The sequence below is a fragment of the Urocampus carinirostris genome, chromosome 5 (assembly GCF_059441175.1).
Source record: "Urocampus carinirostris isolate Australia breed hairy pipefish chromosome 5, RoL_Ucar_1.0, whole genome shotgun sequence".
Classification (NCBI taxonomy): domain Eukaryota; kingdom Metazoa; phylum Chordata; class Actinopteri; order Syngnathiformes; family Syngnathidae; genus Urocampus; species Urocampus carinirostris.
In genome coordinates, this window is record NC_142353.1 from 6,806,307 (window position 1) to 6,828,094 (window position 21,788).

Below are 21,788 nucleotides of genomic sequence, written 5' to 3' on the forward strand. Positions count from 1 at the left end.
AATACAGACCCACCATTAGTGGAACTGCTTTCAGCTGTTGCCCAGGGGGCGGGGCAGACTGGTCACCAAGGCGACCGTGACAGTAGTGAACATTGTTTACAATGAGATTAGAAGTGGCACTCCAGGATAAACAAGTTATTAAAGATGTAAAACAAAAAAATAAAATAAAAAATGAGAATTATCTGGATAAATAAGATAGATTTTTTACAATACTGTTAATTTGTTTTTAAAATAATTGTTCTTCCTGTCCTAATTTTCATATGATTTAATTTCGATGTTGTGTATTTTATTAAAACGTGTAAATCAACCAACAAAACACCAACAACGATGTCATAAAGCAAAAAAAGTGTGTTAAAAGGACAGTGTGTAATCTTAGACTAGTAGATGCTGCTGTACAGAGATTCAAGTTGACTGAACTGCATCATTTCTTTCTAATTTTTAGCCAAGGTTTTTGGCATTCCAGTACCCGAAACAGCAAAGTGGTGGATAATTATGTCTGCTCCATGTAGGTGAGGCTCATGTTATGTAAAATAAAAACATAAAAAAAATATCCACCTAAAACATTTTTTGAAATGCACATTCACAGGATAGTTTATATGTTTTTGTACATTTTTTTAACATTATTTATTATTATAATTTTATTTCTTTCTTTTTATTATTTTAAATTCAGCATTTTTTAATCAATCAGAATTGTTTCCCTTTACTATTAGTAGGCACAAAATAATACACTTTCCCTTTAAATTGTTTTGAAAGTTAAATATTGAAATGGCGAGTAATGGAATTGCATGAGTTTGGTTCGCCGGATACGAGCAGCGCTTTATTTTGAAGTTGACGTTTTTCCGCTGTTATTTGGGTGCTTGACGACGATCTGTTGCTCAGAAGAAACCTAGCGCTCCTGCCATCCATTGCACATCTTCAACACCCCACATTTTACATTTTGCAAATGGGAAATTATTTTGCGACGTATTTATGTTTTTCATACACAAGTCCATTATATTTAATGTACATTAGTGTGCATTTCGCCCGGTTTTTACACTCATCCTCTTGAAATTATATGATAAAGTATACTTGGTACTGAAAATCAAGCTTGTCCATCATCATAACTTTTATCAATAACAGTATTCCTCACACAATGAAAGATGAATTATTATAACTGTTACTTATGTATGTGTATGGCTCAGCTATATTTATTTTAGATGTGCTGCTACAAGGTCGGCACGGCGGCCGGGTGGTTAGCGTGCAGCCCCAAGGTGCAGAAGTTCAGGGTTCATGTACAGCTACCGCAGCCTCCCTGTGTGTAGTTTGCATGTCCTCCTCGTGCTTGCATGGTTTTCCTCCGGGCGCTCTGGTTTCCTCCCACATTCCAAAAACATGCATTTCAGGTAAATTTGCCAGTCCAAATTGTCCCTAGGTGCGAATGAGCAAGTGAATGTTTGTCTGCCTCTGTGTGCCCTGCAACTGGCTGGCAACCAGTTCAGGGTATCCCCTGCCCACTGCCTGATGATAGCTGGGATAGGCTCCAGCACCCCAGTGACCCTACTGAGGATGAGCAGCGCAGATAATGGATGGATGAATGTGCTGCTACATCATTTTATTTTAAGCATCCATACTTAGCAAAACTACCGCTTTCTCATACACTTTAGACTACAGCTTTCTCTCCTTAAATCGCCTAAAGATTAAAAAAAAATTAAAAACAAAAAATCTAACGCTTTTAAAATTCAGACAACCAACAAATATTGACTCAAGACTAGTGTTTTAGTATACAGCTGTTTTATTTTAGAGCAAGTGTTTATGCGTGAATAAGCCACTCCAATGATTGCATTAGATTTCCGTTTAGGTAAAAGTTTTCCACTTCAGGTTACCAACTAGCACATTTTCTGATTGTGTTTCTCCCGAAAAACGAGTGTGCAATAAAATCTACAGCTTTTTAATGTCAAAATGTTGGCCTGTGTGTAGAGCTTTTGCAGACGTTTTTTTTTTTTCATTTGCTGTGGTTCTAACGGAAAAATATTTGCATACTGTCAGATTTGATGTTTTAGTCATTAATAGTCAATTTTGTATGGACTTGCCCCCTGATATCTTTCTGGTTTAATTTCCCCTTGCTGCATGTTCCTGATCAGAGCCTTTGCTTGGAAAATGCTGCTCTACTAGTGATTCCAAGAGCCAAGAAGAAATTCACAGGTTTGATAGCGTTCTCCATGTGGCCAGGGTGCTTTGAAATATTCTGCCCTCTGAGATGTGATCTGCAACTTCAGTGGAAGTGTTTGAATCTAGGTTTGAAACACATTTATATTCTATAGCTTTCAAGCGATGTTGACCTCATACTCTTGTCTTGTCCTGCAGGAAGAAGAATGAGCCTGCACGATGCATGTATTTTGAGCCATCATAGCGGCACTTAGACCAGATGTAGACCATCATTTAGAACCTGCTGCACCCACCACCCCTTTGTTCCTACTTATGTTTTCTTTTTCATGAATGCAGCAAATACATTGCAGTAAAATGTAAGGGTGCATGCATCTTGCCTGGAAAAGGTCCCAACCCTTTTAAACCTCAAATCCTAAAATCCCCCAAGGGGTAATAAATGTAAACAGATGCTGAAATAAAACTTCACAAAATGTGTTGGGCATTGGTGTAAAATAAATTTTGAGGAGTGCATTTTGTCCACAGAAGTTAACAGCCGTTTGTCCAACTTCCTGTTCATGGGAGCACAATAAAAAAAAATTGCTGCGGGAGGATATTGTGCTTTGGCATTATTTAAAAAACGGTCACAAGTTTTGCATCTACAAAGTCAACACAAGCTGTTCAAAACACTCCCTTTGAAAGCCTTTGACGTCATGTCACAGACTATCAATGATTGATCTCCGTAAAGCACATGAAGTCTATCTTGGTAGAGTACTTAGATAACAATGAAACAGATGTGGTAGATTTTAACACGTGGCAGCTTTTCATCATATCCACAACTTGACCCTGTGACATCGTGAAGGCAACTGTAAATTTAGGTGACATTATCTTTTGGGTTACTGTCGAACTGTAATTTACTGCATTTAAATTTGAAGTCGATATTACAAAATTGAGAAGCAAGGGTTCAGATTTATAAATTTGTGACAAAAGCCACAAGTCTTTGACCTATACAACCATTTCCTTTTTTTTTAATCATTGTCGTCGGACATCCCACCTGAAAACTGCATAAAGTACAACTCAGAGACAATAGAAACATATTTTTTGGTATAACGAGAATAAAAGTGAGACACATCCTACAACTTCAGAACAACAAAAAGGGCTTTCCTGCTCTGTTTGGCTATCAGACATTGCTAGAAATATTGTCCCCATTTTGAGCTTCAATTCTGATTGACACCATTTTACTTTTCACAAGTTTGTTGTACCAGTCCATCTATTGGACTCGTTTTTACTGACGCAGTCTATTTCATAATTAGGTGAGGTATTTTTTTGGAAGGGTCGCTGCTAACTTCTTTTTTTGTCTCGTAAAAAATGCCATGCACTGTTAAAAGTCAAGAACACTTAATGCAAAAGTAAACCGAAGGCAAATTTGACCGCAAATCACCACAGGAGCACACAGCGAATCCTGCAACAGGTTATGTTGACAATATCTGTCCTCGGGTTTATTTGCATCATCATTTTCCTAGCAGCTTCCGCATCTCCCCAAAAGGATGTCTCATTGCCTGCCCTTGTGTTTGCCTTCTATTGTTAGCAGGCAAGTACAAATGTCCTCTTTCTGTGGACAAAGCCCTCACCCTGGTCTTCCAATGCGTCGCTCGATCTCAACCCTCATCCATCCATCAGCAGTGGCCCTATTCTCCTCCGGGCCTCCCACCTCGCCCCAGCTAACCCCGCTACCCCCAGCCTGGTCTTTGACACAACGCTGTCATGGTTTTCCGGGTCTTTATGCTGCCTGTTGTCTGTGGCAGATTGAAGACCCTTTGTGTGTGTCCGCCCCTGTCCTGAGTGGCCGGGATGAACCAGCTGGGCTGCGAGTGGAGAGACAGGAATGCGCATATGAATGGAGCAGTGTGAGTCGGGCACCTGCTGACAGAGGGACGACTTGCCTGTATGGTCCTTCTTCTTCATTAGCGTAAGCAACTTGTTCAATTACACGTGCAACATAATGTGTTGTGTTCTCTGTTTGAATTGTCTTTTTGGTTGGTAGCTGTTGTTCCAGATGTCTACCGGCACCATTATGAACATTTCAGATATAAAATCTACTTAGATGGATGCGGATTTAAATCATCAATATGACCTGCAGACAAAATTTACATGTTAGACCATGGGTGCAAAATATGTGCAGGCAATTACAACTGGAATGCAGGGACATCGCCAGATGTTGGACTCCATCCATATGCTTTGCCAAGTTTCCACAACTTTCTCTAATTTCTGCTTGTTCTTGGGGTGTATTTCCTTTAAATGGATGTTGAGTATTACAGTATTTAATGCCTTTTATTTTTATATCTTCAACAAGGAAATATGACGTTATCCTCGTTAACACACAGACACTCGGCCTGAAAGTGGAAGAACAACATGCAAGTAGACCACCTAAACTAATGAAAATTAGGTTTAGTTATTTGTAGGTTTGGAGCTGTAGGCACATTTCACGTCTTAACGTAGGCTGCAGTTAGGCTCTAAGCCAGAGATGGCATTCATGAGCCAAGTGATAACCAAACGCACATAATGTGTGTGTGTATTTTCTCAGCACCTCTTAATAGTTAAAGTATCATACATTTTTTTGTTTTTAATTACTATTTTACAGACTATTAGGCTCACCTAGAGGGAGTTGACGTGATTGGCCACAATCTTGCTGCTACGAGGACCTCCCAAAACCAAAAACCTTGTGAAAGGCTATGCGAACAAATGGAAAGAAAAATCGTGCGATTTGGTAACTTCAAGTCTCTGTATTTTTTATTCTTTCTTGTGCTTTGTGGCCCTTGCTCTCGGTTGCCGGTCCACTGGCATCCCGTAGTAAAACATTACACAGTGTCCCTTTAAGCAAGTGAAATTGATGCGCAATCCAATTCGGGTGATATTTAATGAAGTTCAAAATATTTGCTTTGAAAAGGAAGTTAATGTCAAGGATTTCCCAACCATAAGCTGTTGTAGTTGGTCCCATTAGCTTTTGAAATAAATTGTGTTTAGTGTCATTGATAACAACGTAGTAAATAGTGTTTGCAACTAGATTAGACATGGCGCTCCCGGGTAAACATGTAATAAATACTAAAAAGAGAAAAATAAGACAAAAGAATTATAAATAGTCAAAAATATTTACAATGTCGTGCTTTTGAGACTGGCCTTAGTTGTATTAACAGTGCATTGAAAACTTGTGCATTGTAAGAATAGTGCAATGAAAAGTAGTACAATAAGATGTGTTTTCATTCTCAGAGGAGTCAGATTTTGCTATTTCCTTTCCCTTGAAAATTAAATCAAGGTTGTCAAGTGTCAGGCGACAAGCAAAAAAGGTTCGCGTGCTTTCTTAAAACAATTCTAATCACAATGCAATGTTTAACTCGTGGGCAAATTCAATATCAATCATGTATAAATGCAGAGAAAAAATCTATAGTTTGACTTTGCGTAATAATCAAACTGTTTGCTTTCAAAATATGTTTTGAGCTATAGTCCATCTGTTCTTTCAAAAGTTTTCCACTGATTTCTGAATATCAGCAAACAATACGGCCTAAACACATCAATTCCCTCTGCCGCTTTCTTGACAGGACATTTTTGTCCCTTAAAACCGTGAGAAGTCTTTGGTGATTGTATTTGGCTAAGCACTATCAGATTAAAGCGTTGAATCTGAAATTACAGGACGGATCATTTTATTGATATGATATTAATATATGGGCAGCATGGCGACGCAATGGTTAGCGCGTGTGCGGCACAGTTCTAAGGTCTTGGGAACCTCCTGTGAGGGTTCAAATCCAGCTACCAGCCTACCTGTGCAGAGTTTGTATGTTCTCCCTGTGCCTGCGTGGGTTTCCTCTGGGCACTCCGGTTTCCTCCCACATTCCAAAGACATGCTTTTCAGGTGGATTGGCCGGTCCAAATTGTCCCTAGGTGTGAATGAGCGAGCAAGTTGTCTGTCCCTGTGTGCCCTGCAATTGGCTGGCAACCAGTTCAGGGTGTCCCCTGCCCACTGCCCGATGATTGCTGGGATGGGCTCCAGCACCCCCGCGACCTACTGATGATAAGCGGTGCAGCTAATGAGATGAGAAGATGAGATGAGATATGAAAATATGACCAAATAAATAATATCATGTGTCAAACTTGTTATGTTTTTTTAACTAGCTGGACCCCAAATGCAGCGACCTGAGACGGAAGCAGTTTTCTAGAGTTTATTTATATGTTGGTAGCAGGCAGTGGCGGCACGGGTGCATTCACAACACCAGAGCAGGTAGCGGAGGCAGAGAGAACCAGAAAACAGATCTGGGGAGACAAGGACCGTTCAGGAATAAATTTACCAGTGGAGTGCTGCTGCAGAAACCTAGCTTTTATAGTCTGATGATGAGTTTATATGAGGCAGATGTGTTTTGTCACAGCAGCAACCGCAGGACAAAGACTAGGTACCTTCCCGTGGTGTCCTGCGAAGGGCTCTTACGAATCCAACTCAATCCACTCAGACTCGCTCTCTATTTCTTTCTTGGTCCTTTCTCCTTCTTTGTCTCTCCTTTTCTCTCTCCCCACTTTACACTCTTGTCTCTCATTTTCTCTATCCCTCTCTTTCCTACTCTCTCCCTACCTCTCTCACTCTCTTTTCCCCCTTTTTGCGTTTTACTCTGTCTGTCTTTCTCTCTTTCTATCCGTCCCTCCCTTTCTCTTTCTTCTACTCTCCTCTCTCTGTTCTTCTTAGGGCGGGGGACTTCGAGAGCAACCTTGGCCCCCAGTCCAAATGCTAGTGGTGCTTTCAAACCATTCGCTGCGACCACACCCCAATCACCTGTACTACCTGCCCACGGGGCTTCCATGAATCATGCACCGGCCTGTCCGAACGTACTAAGGACTTCAGAGGCTTCGTCTGCTTGGTTTGCTTGGGTCACATCCCATCAGGCCTGGCGGCACAGGACAGTCGCAGCCCCCTCTCCTTCGGAGAACCACAGAGCCCCCCACGAGCGAGTCTAGCGCTACTAAGGATTACCTTAGGCGTCTTGAGTGACTCAACAACAACAACAACAACAACAGCAGCAACCAGCCATGACCTCTACCACATATTGTAGGTTCCGGACTATAAGTCTCTCAGGATTATAGTTGCACCAGCCAAAAAGTGCATAATTAAGAGGGAAAAATATCTATAAGTCGCACTCGGAATATAAGTTGCATTTTAGGGAGAAATGCATTTGACAGAATCCAACACCAAAAACATAAAGTGATATTGAAAGGCAATTAAAAATGAAAATAAAATAGAGAATACGATATTCCAAAATTTCACATCTGTGTAAATCTTGGACACACTTATGACGTAACATATTGAGAATTATTCAGATAACTCTAGCACTAAGAACATGCTTACCAAACTATCGTTTTCACTCTGAATATCTAAATCCAATCAAATCTCTATTCTCGTTGTCACTTTAACTGGTAAAAAAACTCCTGGAAGGTCTCAGAGGTAGACGATGCTCTGGCTTCCTCTTTCTGCTTTTACACGGTGGTCAAGGTTGCAATTATCAACACAGGCCTAGAGCCCCATCTTGCCGGTTAGTGTAAAAATAACATGTGAGGTGATATACAGTTCCAGTAATAACATTTTAAAACTCAATGATTTAAAAATGTGTTAGTAATTTTACATATAAGACCCACCGGAGTACAAGTCGCATTCGCAGGGCCCGACCAAACTATGAAAACAACTGTGACTATCATGATTACTGATGCAGGGCACCTGAGTCTGCTCCGTTGGCGCCAACAGCCACGCACGCTGATTGGCTGCTGACCTCTTTTTAAACCCCCGCCTTCCTGTCGACAATTGTTAGTTCGTCTGCGAACCTCAGCTCCAGGCTAGGCAAGCCCTTTTTGACTCCTGACTCAATCCTGTCCTGTTTCACGTTTGTTTCCCGGCGCCAACTTCTTTTCTGAACTCGTTTATGTCTCTGCTCCTCTGGCCCCGGTCATCGACCTGTTTTTTCCCCGCGCTCGCCACGGAAGGGGCTCTTCCGTGTTCCAAGCGATCTGCTACCCGTGACCGACGAGCACCGGATCGTGGGTGCAAGCCCTTTACTCCTTCTAGATAATGCTGAGTAAAACGAAAGTGGGTCCCGTTTCTGGTCTCTGACAGTGACTCACAGTCTGGAAAATACGGTACCACCAGCAGAAAAAAACAAAGAGAGAGAGAAGCACAGAACACAGACAAAATCCCAGAACATAACAAACTAGTGCTTTTCCACTTCATTACCGCCATGGCATTAAAATGTAAAACCATAAACTTATAGTAAATAGACCAAGTCGGTTATTTGATTAATCAATTTCCTTTAAAAACATAAACAATTACCTAAGAGATTGACTGATGACATTTCCCACTATGTAATAATTGTAATATGATAGTCCACTCATGTACTCTGTTTTTTTGATGGAAGTGTTGCATTTAGTAGTTTAATGTTATCAGGAGCAATTGTGTAAGAATAAAGTACTGCATAATAAACTGTGTTTCAATTCCAATTACAATGGCATGTCCAAAGATTTGTGATTACATTCTACAAGATGCTTTTTCTGTTCAGATTTTTTTATTTTGTTTAATTGTTTTTTTTGATAAGATAAGTGAATTTGATAAGATAATTATTGAATGAACAAAATTGTTAAGCTGTAATGTACATCTTTATAGATGCACACCTCATATTCCACCATTACTCTAGCTCCATAAAAAGGGAGTAATTAGGTTCAAAAGTGTTTTTTTTTTCTCTTTTATGTTTTAGGCATTATTGTACGATATATGGTATGTTTTGATGGGCGTTTTTCAATGACCAGGCCCTGAAGCGTAATTCTGCAAGTCATTAATGAAAACCATGATGATCAGGTTGGGGGAGAGGGTCTGTACTGGTTAATGTTATATCAGTGAGCCCTTAAGTTGTCTAGCTTGTTGTGCTAAAAACTCAATATCTCCCAATCTGTGTGCATGGAAAACCCCAGGCATCATTGTATGACGAATTTGAAAAACAGACTAACAAAAAAAACAGTTAAACCTATGTTTGAATTTAAATGCAGTACCACTTTGTAATGAGCACGTGCATGCCATGTTTTTTTTTAGATTTTAGATTTCAAACAGTCTGCTCTGTTAATGTAGACATGTGATTCTAAAAGTTTCATCATTGCCCTCTTGACTCATATGGTTTAGTTTATGACTTGTTTATCTGGCCGTGCTTTTGAGAAAATTACATCTCCATAATCAATAAAAACAAAAAGAGCAACCAGCCCAATGTAAAATGCTACATGAAAAAGGAACTATCCCTTGTAACAGACCCACAACAAAACCACCGGAATGTTAATTACAGATGTATTTCTGTAGAAAGTTTCCTAGTGAGGTAAATGTTTTTGTCTACCATTTCAGACCACCAATAAATGTTTCCTGGGCTTCGCTGACAAGTATGAGACATGTAGCAACACTTGTAACCGGATATAACAAGATACTTTTAGAAGATTGGATTATCCATCATCTCTGAAGAGCAGCTCACTCGGATTTGATTAGACACCCCATTCATCCAGGACCCAAACTCCCACTTCCCTAATGCAGGTGAGACAACCTGCACGTGAAAGACCTCTGCCAGTTTCTGTTACTGAACCCTTAATGTGTGCCCATCTGCCAGCTTTTTACCTGATTACTTTAGGCAGGCGCAGGGAGGTTCAGCTCTGTTAGAGGCAGCTGTGAGGCGTTGAGATTGGCATTCATTCAGCTCCGAAAACATATGGAAACAGCAAAGCTGACGAGAGATGTAAAACTTCTTCGAACTTTAAAAACAAACAACCCCTGTCATTTCAACCCTCATCCTGGTTTAAAAACTCACACACAAATCCACCGAAACACATTATAGAGACCACCGTCTATTTCTGATAGAAATAACATTCGGTCCGTCTTAAACTTGTCCAGGAAGTCTCACTAAACAAAGCCACAGCACAAATCTCTAAACTTGTGTAGTCTTCACTCTATCTCTACATAATATTTACTTGGCGACCTCAGAGCTAGGGTATGGGTCAAGTTGGGTCGCATCGGATTTTCCATAAGAAAAGCGTTGATCAAATGTCTTTATTTTTACTTATCTATACAAAAAAAATATAATAAAATTATTTAAGTTAGTAAATACATCTGTACTTAATGGACACATTATAATAGTGGGTAAAATAAAAAAGACCTAATAAACTGAATATGTGTATAGAAAAATACAATACTACGTACGTGTTATTTCAAACTTTTTGTGATTTATTGTTTTAAGTGTCTGCTTCTATCTTCTGTGTTTTTCGTCCCGTTTGACAACTACACTATGGATTACTATCTATCCTATCGTTATGGGTTTTAACGCACAAAAATGCGCTTATTCGAAGAATCAACTCCTTGCCCTGAAGAATATTGTGCCGGCGTGATGAGGGGGCTCTATCGTGGATGCAGAGCCGAAGCTATGGCTAAGCAGCTAGTGGCGTTATAAGTCTTCGGTACCGTCCGTATTCATGGTAAATGTGAACTCTCTACCAAATAGGACCGACGAACTGGCTCTGCTGGTGAAAATCATCAAAGCGCACAGGGAGTGCAGTTTGCTGTGTTTAACGGAAATGTGGTGAACGTCTAGCATCCCGGACGCTAACGTGGAGCCACCCGGAGCTACTCGGCTTCAGCGCTGTTAGACAGAGACACGAAAGCCTGTGGGAAGTGGAAAGGAAGTGGACTCGCTATCTACGTGAACACGAGGTGGTGTATCCCTGGGCACAAAGATTTCCATCTGCTGCAGGGATGTCGAACTTTTGGACTTGCGTGTGACGTCATCCACTCTGCTGTGGCTTAACTACAACAAAGCACCCGAGGGCATCCTGTTAATCTGTTAATAAACAACAAGGAAGACGGCTGGAAGTGTGAATTTCCCTACGGGGATGAATAAAGTATCCATCCATCTATCCATCTATCTATCTATCTATCCATCTATCTACTAAGTCTTTCATAGTGTTTAACAAACTCACCGACAGTTACGTGCAAGCTGCATCCATTGTCCTTTCAGCTTAATTTGATAGCGGTGACCTTCCAAGACCCAAGCAGCCCTTTGTTCCGCGTTTCAATTTGAATACAATATTTCATGATTACATTGCATTCATAAATGGAATAAGCCAATTTCTAGAGACATATATGATGTGTATGTGCTGCAATAGGTCAAACCAGGAAGTGGCTAGCCAATCATATTGCGGGGCACACGAACAACAATCTCGAACAATAGCATGTGAATTTTTAGCCCTGGCTTACTAAGAGGGAGCATCCATCTCAAACTCACATGGTCCACGCTAACATTAAACTTTCATATTGTGGCGAGGGCGCGGGTTTGAGACCCCTGCTCTCGATCAAGCTTAAGGCCTTAAAAGCACACCTTTTTAATTCTCAGCATCCTGAGAAGCAATGTTGGACACGTTACAGGAAAAAAGTAATCAGTTGGAGTTATTTATTACTTCGTTTGAAAAGTAATTGCCTTACCCCACAGATTACTGACACCCAAATGTATCATGTTACTCTGAAAGTAACTATCTAGTGATAAATTGCAGTTTACACTCACATTGAAGCCTATCACCTAAAGTTGATCAAAAATAGCCTGAAATGAAATAAATACCTATTAGAAAATGTGTGCAACCAACATGTGAAAGCAGTGTTTTGCAATTTTGAGAGCTTGCAAACGAACAGTTGAGACACTCCATATACGTTTTGTCTTCAAACCACTCAAAAAATGTTTTCTTAATTTCTTGGTAATGTCCAAGACGTTTTTTTTCAGAGATTATGCATTGTGAGACTAACTTTACAAATAAAAAGATCAAAACTAAACACTCTTTTAGAGTAAATTCTATGCTTATGTTTGCCCCATTGATTCCGTTGTTCCTGTAAAAGCCACACACTCCCCTCAGGCGCTGCCTACCCTCTAACACACAACCAAATAAATGTGCACATTTCAGTCTTTTATTTGACAGTTGGAAATACGACTGGGATGTGACTATATATGGTAGGGAGAATATCAATATTTCTGTGGGGAGAAATTACAGGACCTTGTACAGTTGTATTTTGTAGGTATATAGACAACATGCTCTCCCTTTGTTAGTGTTTTAATCAGTGTTGTGTTGCTGGTGTAATGAAATATGTATGTTGCTTCTTGATCGAAGGAATATTAATAAGAGTAAGGACAGCATTATAAGTCATGATCTGCTCCTAAAAAGTAGGGTAACACACCATGACATCATGGCAATTGAGTTACAAAATTGTATTAATAATGCATTACAATACTCATTACCAGGAAAAGTAGTTGTGTTCCAGGAATACATTCCTTTGTAACGCGTTAATCCCAAGACTGCTCTCCAAATAAATCTTACTAAACAAAGCTACAGCCCAAACTCCTAAAATTGTGTAGTCCCTACTCTGTCTCCACATACCATTAAATCCCTAGAACAAACTTAAGGCATACAAATCGCTCCTTTTCAATTATCGACATCCTGAAAAGTGACAAAAAGCTGTTTGAAACCGACTAGTGAGAAAGAAAACAAAACTTAAACATTGATGACGGCATCGCCCGCACAATTGCATTAGCCAGTCAAAACCACAACGCTAATAAGAATAATAAAAAAAGATCTACTCCCTCAAAACTCGTATGCATGTCGCATGGATGAATCGCAGAATCAAGTGAAGAAAAAAGGTTCTCTCATTCAAGTTGGGTGATCATACTCTTTGGCCGTGCGTGAGGAAGAATTCGTCACTGAGCGTAAACACCACTCTTGGCAAAGGCCTCTGAACTAAAACACCCTCAAAAAGCACCCCATCCGCCCCCGACACCCCTTCTCCTTTAGCTGTGTGGCGTCAGCTGCAATGAGATCCAGATGTGGGCCTGGCATGCATCCAGTCGCCACACTGGATGTGGTTTAGAAGGTAGTTTGGAAACACCACCCACTGGTCTGCCCAATGAAAGTTGCTCATATTGAGGAGAGCTGTTTGTCTGCAACATTTCCATGTGCTTTTTAACTCAGGTGGATTTTTATTAGAATATTTTTCAGTGCTTTAATGAAGAGACCAGGTTTCCCTTCCTTGTTCACATCTCCCTCCTTATCTGTGATTTTCAAACCTCCACATAATAATGTTTGTTAGATACCAGTGGTGGGCTGTCAAGGCCAGCAAGCCTTCTCTGCTGGTCTAAAAATATTTGAATCATGTAATGTTAACGATATTTTCCATGAATTCTTATTAATTATTTCCAAATTGTCTGTCAGCTTCCATTCATTGCTTCCCCCCTCCCTGCTTCCAGATGAGTGCTTTCATATCAAAGCATTTAACCAATCACGTTTAAGCCATTAGTTGTTGCCAAGGTCAGAAATCTAGAGGAGGCCTTCACAATCAGTTTTGCAGGCCGTGGGGCATTAAATAAGTGATGATAAAGATGTTAATTTAGCCAATCAGATTCTGAGGTGGCGAGCCAGGGCCTTCTAGTGGGCTTGGGGAAACCGCACCGGTTTCACAAAGTACATTGGCTGGGAGGCGGTAACCGAAGTATCCCAGCAAAAATGCGACGAAAAATATCCTTGCAACCAACCACTGCAACTGTAAAGTGGACATTTTCAGCTTTAATTTGAATAAAAACTTATGCCAGAAATCTGACAGGACAGGGTCGACTTTCAGCATTAGATTTAATGGCAATAAAGAAATAGAAGTGCACCAATTATCTGTATAACAGAATAATTGAAATTTTCTTGGGGGAATGAGGATGAATTTTGTTCACAAATAAAAACAATTTTTAGCAAGTAATATGTGGCTAAATTCCTAAATAATATTGAAATTTAATTAGGTAATTACTAATACATTTGTATATGTGTCTCAGCTGTAACTGTAGTCATTGTTGGACATAGCACTCTGAAGGCCTAGGTGTGAAATGCATGGCCCCATAACTGATAGAAACACTCTTTAGTAAATACACAAACGCTAAGACAAACTGATAAGTGTATCAGAGCCACACTATGTAATCAGAATGTTTATTTTTAAAATGACTAAAAAATACCCTTGAGTGTTTATATGCGATAAAGATAACAAGTGTTTATTTAAAGTATTTTCATACATCGACAACCTTAGAAGAGAACTTCTGCGGGGCCATTTAAAACTAGCACATTTTGGCTGCCAAGTGAGAAAGTAAATTTGGTGAGTACTTTTTGTTCATAATATAAAAACCAATCTATTATCTAGAAGTCATTTGATCCAATGGAAAATAACTGTCAACATAAATTATGACTTGTACCTTGTCCAAATGTGTTAAAACTCATAACGCTCAACTGTGGCAGGCACTTTGACTTTTTATGACGGAAAGCAAGTTTTCTAAACACAAGCAGAAGGCTGAATAGGGTTACTGGCTGAAAGTTCGATAGCGCTCCCTGCTGTTCAAAGCTTATACAAAGTACACATAAAGCCAGTACAGTACTGCACTGTAATTCAGATTATAACCGTAGGAAAAGTTAGACGTTTTAAGAATGGAAAAATATCTCCGGGGTTAGGGCTTGATGCTAGGCAATCATTATTTATTAAATCAAAAATAGTTCAAATACATGCACGTATTTATGGCAAAGTATGCAGTTAAAAAAATACCCACACGTGATGCAATGCGTATAGTACATGATCATACTCATTATATTTCAAATAGTTTTCCCCAGTATCAGTATTGTCACACGCTGCTGCCCATCAATTTTGAGATCAGGCTCGTTTCTGAAGAGCAGGATGACTGCTTTGGTGCTTTGGGTCAGATCAAAAGGCTTCTCTTGGTACTGGTAACTAGGGAAAAGAGTGCTTTCTGTCTCATGTGGGGCAGCAAACCCCTCTCCCCCACAAAAAAACGACCTAGTAAGTAATGGGCACCACCAGGCTTTACTTGCCCAAGGCACACCACAGGATGTTGTCCTACAAACGTGATGGTTAAGTGATCTTTGAAGCATGATGCAGTAACAATGTTTTATGCTTGAGTGAAATATAGTTAATACTTCAAAGTTCCCCGAAATAAATTCCAGTTTCTGTGTATATTTTAACAACATGTATTTACATATTATTGTTAAAATGTAAGAAATTGGGATTTGATATAAGGCATTATGGATATCTAAAAACTGTGTCATTCACTTACAAATGTGTCAGTTAAATACAAACTAAATATAAGCTCAAGTATCTGAGTTAATTAAAATGAATATAATACAAAAAGATATAAGTAAAAAATACACTCTGGACTAATTCACGATTGTCTCTCTGATGGAAGACTTAACCAAGCAGCAAAAACACCACTTGTTCTTGGTTCACCAGCTTGAAGCATAGATGTACACATCACTTTAAACGACCCATGTGTTGTTTCAAGAATTGTTTTAGGAGGATCTGCAAATGTCCTTGCGGGGCAATGTGGTAAGGTAGCTGGAGCCGCTTGTTTTTCTGCATGCAAAGTGTGGGGCAGGCCTCAAGAAGCAGATGACACAACTGTTCATGACTTTGTTCTGCAGCCTAACCGACAGTTTAAACAAAACAAGAAAAAAATGGAATGATTCAACATTATCTGCAATCCATGTGGCCATTCCTATAATTGTGCGAATCAATTATACCTTGTGAAGGGGAGTTGCACCATCATTGTCCTGGATGGTTGGATCAGCTTTATGGAGCAAAAGTAATCTAACCACATCCACATGCCCACGGTATGCTGCCCGATGGAGGGGTGTGGCACCACCTCGAGTCTGAGGAGATGCACACGCACCATTTTCAAGAAGAAACTCACATACAGGAAGATGGCCGCTGCGACTTGCATAGTGCTTTGGAAAAAAACACACAAATAAAACATTCTGCATTAATGGAAAAGCAGCTATAGACAAAAGGGTAGTACATCTTACTAGAGATGTATATCCTGCAGAGTCCCTAAGATTTGGATGGACACCCTTTCGGATCATTGACTGGACTCTCTTCAAGTCTCCATCCATAGCAGCTGACCAGATACCTGCATACAAAATGACTTCAACATTGACATTAAATTAAACCCTAAATCAAGGCAAAAATTGAGTCTTGGCATTTGTGGGGACATTGCACATTTTTTAAGTAATCACATAGGACTGGTGGGGACAAAACAAGGCTTGCCTAATATTGTTGGGGACACGCCCCCTCCTTCCACGCCAAAACTACGCCCTTGCTCTTAATTGTGGTGTAATGTGCCTAAAAACAAAAAAACTGCATCACCAATGATGCGACAATGTTACTGAGCATGTGCAATATGTACCCTAATGTTTACAGCTGTGTGTTATGGTTTACAAGCAAGTGACACGAAAGAAACACCCTGTGCACGCCAATACGTCTCGTCTCATTAAAGAACGCATGAGAAATAACAATCCAAACCTCGTTCAAAGTCCATTTCATTTACTGACTGGTAAACACTGGGAGTAACAGGAAGTGTGCAACACGAGCAGCTATGCTCGCCATCAGAAGCCATTGCAGCAGTCTGCAAAGACAACAACAATTCAGTCATCCATATTTGAATAATATATATTATACAAGCAATCATGTTTGTGGCACGAGTCAAGGAGGCAAAGCAGGACGGTTTATTACACCTACTTTTAAGAAAATTCACACAGTGCACTCTCGCTGGTTGTCGAAGATGAATTGACATTGTATTCATATATTTAACAATTAGCTTGCCTATGTAAAGAAAAATGAACATTCATATTTCATTTTTCGACCCTCACTTTGGAAATATGTTGGTGCTAATGTAATTGTACTTAATTTCAGAGCAGTGTCCGGATGCACTTATTATTTATGACAGTCTTGTAAATATTTTCCTGTTTCTTTAAGATGATTTTTCTCTTTTAAGTAATGTATCGCATGTTTATCATTGAGTGTCGCGTCCGATCTCGTTTCAAAGGTGTTTACCACGTTATCGTGACAATATAGACAATTGAATCATGTATCATACAGCTCGGCACCATAACGTCAACATTTGTTTTTTTATTCTTCAAAAAAAGGCTCCTGTCCATCGGTTGTCGTTGAGGGAATATGCTCGTGAAACGGTTTCTTGCGGCTAAATAAATCAGCGTTAAAACGGCATGATTGCTTCTTACTGTAAATAATCTGGTTGCATTCAAAATGGTGGCAACGCCGGGAGAACGTGATGATAACACAAGGTGCAAGAGTTTTATTGCCTCTTGTTAGTTTAAAATATCTGGCACATTAACTTATGCAGTTTCTGCATTAATATGATCAGAACAAAATTAGATCGAAAATAATGACATGAAAGATTTGAGAAAAACCACCATGTATCAACTAACGTGTATACCTAACGTATTGACGTCAATGGATTTTTAGCCAATTGCAGTGCGGGTGTTACAAGACACATTCAATGACTGCTAAATTGTTGTATATTTTGACACTATTTACAAAAAAGTATGAATATCGGTAATTTTTTCGTAATTTATTCCTACATAAAACACACATCTAAATAAATTATATTTTGAAATATTAATGTTTTAAACCTTATATCCAAATTACTGTATTTAGAGGTATTCTTACATTTCAGATTACGTTGAAGGCACCGTCAGTCTCGTGTTATTGATTTGATAATCGCTAGCTAGCAAGCTTGACGCACGGTATATATTTACCTTGAAGGTAAAGTTTTTCTTTAAAACATTCCAACAAAGTACATACAACCAAGGAGCAATAATGAGAAGAGTCACGTTATTTGTCAACGGGTCGTCTAAAAATGGCAAGGTAGGTAAAACACACATTTGTGGCGAAAAATTCCCTGCTATTGTGCACTGTTTTTCTTGCTTTTAACGAATTGAATTGTATTTATTGACATTTAATACCAATGTAAGGAAATATTGTATGCAACATAATTACATATGGTACTCCAGGGAAAACATGTAATAAAGAATTTGAAGAGAAAAAAGACTTAACAGGATAAATGACAGACATGTTTGTGAATGAAAAAGAATCGTGCATCGTAACAATAATATGAGATGAAGTGTAATAACATTCAGCAGCAAATAAAACAATACCAAAGAAAATAAGTCACAAGATGTATATTTTCACAATAACGTCAATAGAAATGAAATCTTACATTATGGAAAAACGCATATGCAACGATAAAAAATGGATGGCTTGACTTTCTGTTAGCTTGCTAATACTATCACTAATTATATTGTGTGGTATTCTAGGTGTGTGCCTAATCAGAATCTTAAGTCTTTATGTTACCCTCTGCCACGAGGCAAGGGAATTGCGTGCCTAACCCCGCATCTGCAGGTACTCAACACAGTAATTGGTAACATACTAATAATAATAATAATAATAATAATAATTTCCTTTGTATTGTCATTCTTTGTAACAATGTACACAGAACGAAATGTCGATACACCTGACCCGTTGTAGCGAGTCGGTGCAGCCGCAGCCAGAGGGCGCCGCCATTATACCAATTAGGTATGTCTCGGTCGAGGCGCGAACCAGCGACCTCCCTAATCATATTAATAATATATAATTTGATAATTCAGGGATTTTGAAAAAGAAAATACAGTAATTGTGAAGTTAAATGCGAGGTTTTGTTTGAGGTATCCTTAAAAAGTTGAGTATTCTCTCCTAGGTATGTGTTAATGCCTAACTGAGTTCAAAGAGCCTTTATGAATTATTTTCTATTGCGCCTTCCTGCTTTAAGCGGGGTTGGTGTGGAGAGTAACTTAATGCTCAAATACAGTCCAAACGCTTATCTAAACCCCCCAGAAAGATTAAAAAAAAAAAAACTCGACAATGTCTAAGAAATGTACATACTCGCACGCGCCATATGAGGAGTTTGACAGAGGCTGCAATGATGAGATAAGTCAGGAAACAGCAGCAGCAAATAAAAACAGTTCCAGATTCAGTTGAGCCTCTTTTAAACAACAAATAAATACTGTATAACAGTTTGATATATCTTTAATACAGTCTCACCTACCTTGACTGCACGTAACTGTATTGAATGTATTTTCTCTGCTCAGGTTGTAGCAGTATATGGGGCTTTGTCCGACCTACTATCAGTTGCGAGCAACAAACTAGGAATCAAAGCATCCTGTTTATATAATGGAAAAGGAGGGCTCATTGATGACATTGCTCTAATCAGGTAAGTAACACTCACTAAATAAGTAAATTACGTCATATTGATGTGTTTTTAACTCTCGCCTTTGCTTTATTAGAGATGACGATGTGCTTTATGTCTCGGAAGGTGATCCATTTATTGGTGAGTTGCATCATATATGCAAGTTGTGTCTTCATTTAACTGGACCTTAATATGTGTTTTTCTCAAAGAATGTCAATATGAAGCCAAAGGTGGACCTGATAAACAAGGTGCTCACACTGACTGGTTGACCCTGAACATTGGTGGCCGTCAATTTACAACTACTAGGTATGAGTTATGTACTATTGTCATTATCAGTAATCTGAAATATACACTGATTTGTGCACACAAATATTTATTGTTTGTATTAGGAGTACCCTGGTCAGCAAAGAGCCAGAGAGTATGCTTGCTCACATGTTTCGAGCGAAAGGTACATTCGGGCACAAAAGCTACTCAGATCGTTTTAACAATTCTTTCAATATCAGTCTTTATGTAGTTTAAGTTTTCTTTCAATTATTTTGGCTCTTTTCTTCAGACGTGTGGGGAAACAAGCAAGATGAAAATGGGGCCTACCTAATCGACCGCAGTCCTGAGTACTTTGAACCAATTCTTAACTACTTGAGGCATGGACAGCTCATTATCAATGAAGGCATAAATATAAGGGGTGAGTACATAAGTCAACATATTAGATATAATAAGGAAAGGTTAACAATTACCGTAATTTCTGAAGTATAAAATGCAAATTAAGAAGGGAATACCATAAATAAATCGCACCGGAGTATAAGTAGCATTTTTGGGGGAAATTTGTCGGCACAATACAGCATGGTTCAAATTTTCAACACAGACCTACAGTGCCCTTTGTGGTTTGATGTGAAAATCAAATGTGAACTTATATACTGGGTAATAATGTGTCAATAATTACACATGTCTCACCTAAGGATAAGTAGCACCACAGGCCAAAATCTGAACTAAACTGTGACTTATAGTTTTGAAAATGCGCTAGTCATGTTTAAAGGAAATAGAAAATGAAACTAAAATAAAATAATGATATAACAAAAGTGATTAAAACTGTTTTCTAGGTGTTCTTGAGGAGGCTCGTTTCTTTGGAATCGAGGAACTCGCAGATCAGTTAGAATTGGTTATGAAGGTAATATTGTCTAACCCAATAAAGTTGTACTACTACATACATTCTTTCTGTGCTAACCTGACATCTACCCACTGTCATACCAGAACTCACAACCCCCTGAAGACCATTCACCCATTTCCCGCAAGGAGTTTGTGCGTTTTCTCTTGGCAACACCTACCAAGTCTGAGCTACGATGCCAGGTAATGCGAGTTTCAAAGAAGACTGTAACTATCTTCAACCTTTCAGAAACATCAATGATATGTAATGATCTGTCCTTAGAGCTCGTATATACCTAAAACAAATCACATTTTTAAAATGAGTGAAGCATTATTCATTTTCAGACCTTAGAAACACTTCATAAAGCGCAGATAGGTAATTACTTTGTCCTCCTTAGCTGGCGTCCAGCAGGTATTTTCGAACAAGTAAAAAAAAACTACTTGTAATATCTTTCTGTGTAAATACTTTAGAACATGGCAATTAAACAAATACGCATACAAAACACCGCAGGGACGTCTGAAAATTTTTTTTCGAGAGAAATTGGTCCATGTTTTTCCCTGACATTATTCGTACAATACATAACAGGAGCAATTCTGGTTTTACTGTGGGGACTTTATTCAACATTTATAACGTACTAACAAAGTGTTGACATTTGCATCCACAAATCAAGTCTTCAGTTTATACATCAAAATTATTAAACAGCTGTGAAAGTTATTTATCAAAAACACTACACTACTCTCTCCTTAAGCCATGTCAATGTCAGGTTGCTGGACTTCGCAAATCCACGAGCAGCGATATCAAGTGTATGCAAGTTGCAGCCCTCATTCTCGTTTTGTTTTGCGCAGCAGTGAATACTGTATTTGCTGTGCTTTGAAATCGCTATATTAAATGGTCACATGATCCAAAATAGAGAGAGGATCGAGGCTCTGCTGAAAAAAAGGTTCTCAACTGTCTCCCATTCCTCTCACCTAATGAGTCTGTCCTGAAGCGCTCTCCAAAATGTAAGAGAAATGCATATTTGTGCGTTGGAAAAAAAGTATAAGGGCTCTTTGAACTCAGTTAGGCCCTGTTAACACATACCTAATGGGGAAAATATTTAACTTTCAACTTTTTGAAGGACACAGCAAACAATGCACCCTACCATGAAGCTTGCTGCTTTCAATTTGGTGCAGCTTGTACGAAGACCAAATTGAGTTTTTTCTTTATTATTGTGCATGCGGCTTTTAATCGGTTGCACTCTGCCTTCCAGAATATACGGTAGTTGGTTATCGAAATTTCAACAGCTTTCCAGCACATGTGTTAGGGCTCTTCTCGTGAGTACAGATGGCCCGGGGTTTCTGATTGGCCCCTAAAGGAGTTAGGCAAAGCCAATGTTCAAT

The 21,788-nt window shown here is 39.2% G+C and overlaps 2 protein-coding genes and 1 long non-coding RNA gene across 5 annotated transcripts in view; 2 read left to right on the forward strand and 1 right to left on the reverse strand.

Moving 5' to 3' along the window:
• Positions 1 to 371: 371 nt before the first annotated feature.
• LOC148365079 (uncharacterized) lies at positions 372 to 2,605 on the forward strand. Its single transcript, XR_015850409.1, has 3 exons — positions 372 to 509; positions 2,121 to 2,274; positions 2,344 to 2,605. It is a non-coding gene; the product is annotated as an uncharacterized LOC148365079 (long non-coding RNA).
• Positions 2,606 to 14,684: 12,079 nt separating this feature from the next.
• On the reverse strand, positions 14,685 to 17,494 carry ankrd39 (ankyrin repeat domain 39). 3 transcript variants are annotated; one of them, XM_088335496.1, is made up of 5 exons: positions 17,266 to 17,494; positions 16,547 to 16,649; positions 16,051 to 16,154; positions 15,769 to 15,972; positions 14,685 to 15,670 (listed from the first exon to the last, which is right to left on the reverse strand). In XM_088335496.1, exons 2-5 carry the CDS (start codon positions 16,638 to 16,640, stop codon positions 15,500 to 15,502), a joined length of 573 nt encoding a protein of 190 aa, XP_088191622.1. In that variant the 5' UTR covers positions 16,641 to 16,649; positions 17,266 to 17,494; the 3' UTR covers positions 14,685 to 15,499. The 3 variants fall into 3 exon arrangements, with proteins under 3 accessions (XP_088191622.1, XP_088191621.1, XP_088191623.1); XM_088335495.1 differs by lacking the exon at positions 17,266 to 17,494 and adding an exon at positions 16,763 to 17,187; XM_088335497.1 differs by lacking the exons at positions 16,547 to 16,649; positions 17,266 to 17,494 and adding an exon at positions 16,292 to 16,535.
• Positions 17,194 to 21,788, forward strand: part of kctd9a (potassium channel tetramerization domain containing 9a) — a 29,614-nt gene continuing 25,019 nt past the window's right edge. Inside the window, exons 1-8 of the mRNA XM_088335494.1 lie at positions 17,194 to 17,911; positions 19,171 to 19,292; positions 19,366 to 19,409; positions 19,478 to 19,574; positions 19,658 to 19,716; positions 19,822 to 19,950; positions 20,366 to 20,433; positions 20,517 to 20,612. Of these exons, the coding sequence (XP_088191620.1) occupies positions 17,864 to 17,911; positions 19,171 to 19,292; positions 19,366 to 19,409; positions 19,478 to 19,574; positions 19,658 to 19,716; positions 19,822 to 19,950; positions 20,366 to 20,433; positions 20,517 to 20,612 (663 nt within the window). The 5' untranslated portion in view covers positions 17,194 to 17,863. The remainder of the gene's footprint in view (positions 17,912 to 19,170; positions 19,293 to 19,365; positions 19,410 to 19,477; positions 19,575 to 19,657; positions 19,717 to 19,821; positions 19,951 to 20,365; positions 20,434 to 20,516; positions 20,613 to 21,788) is intronic.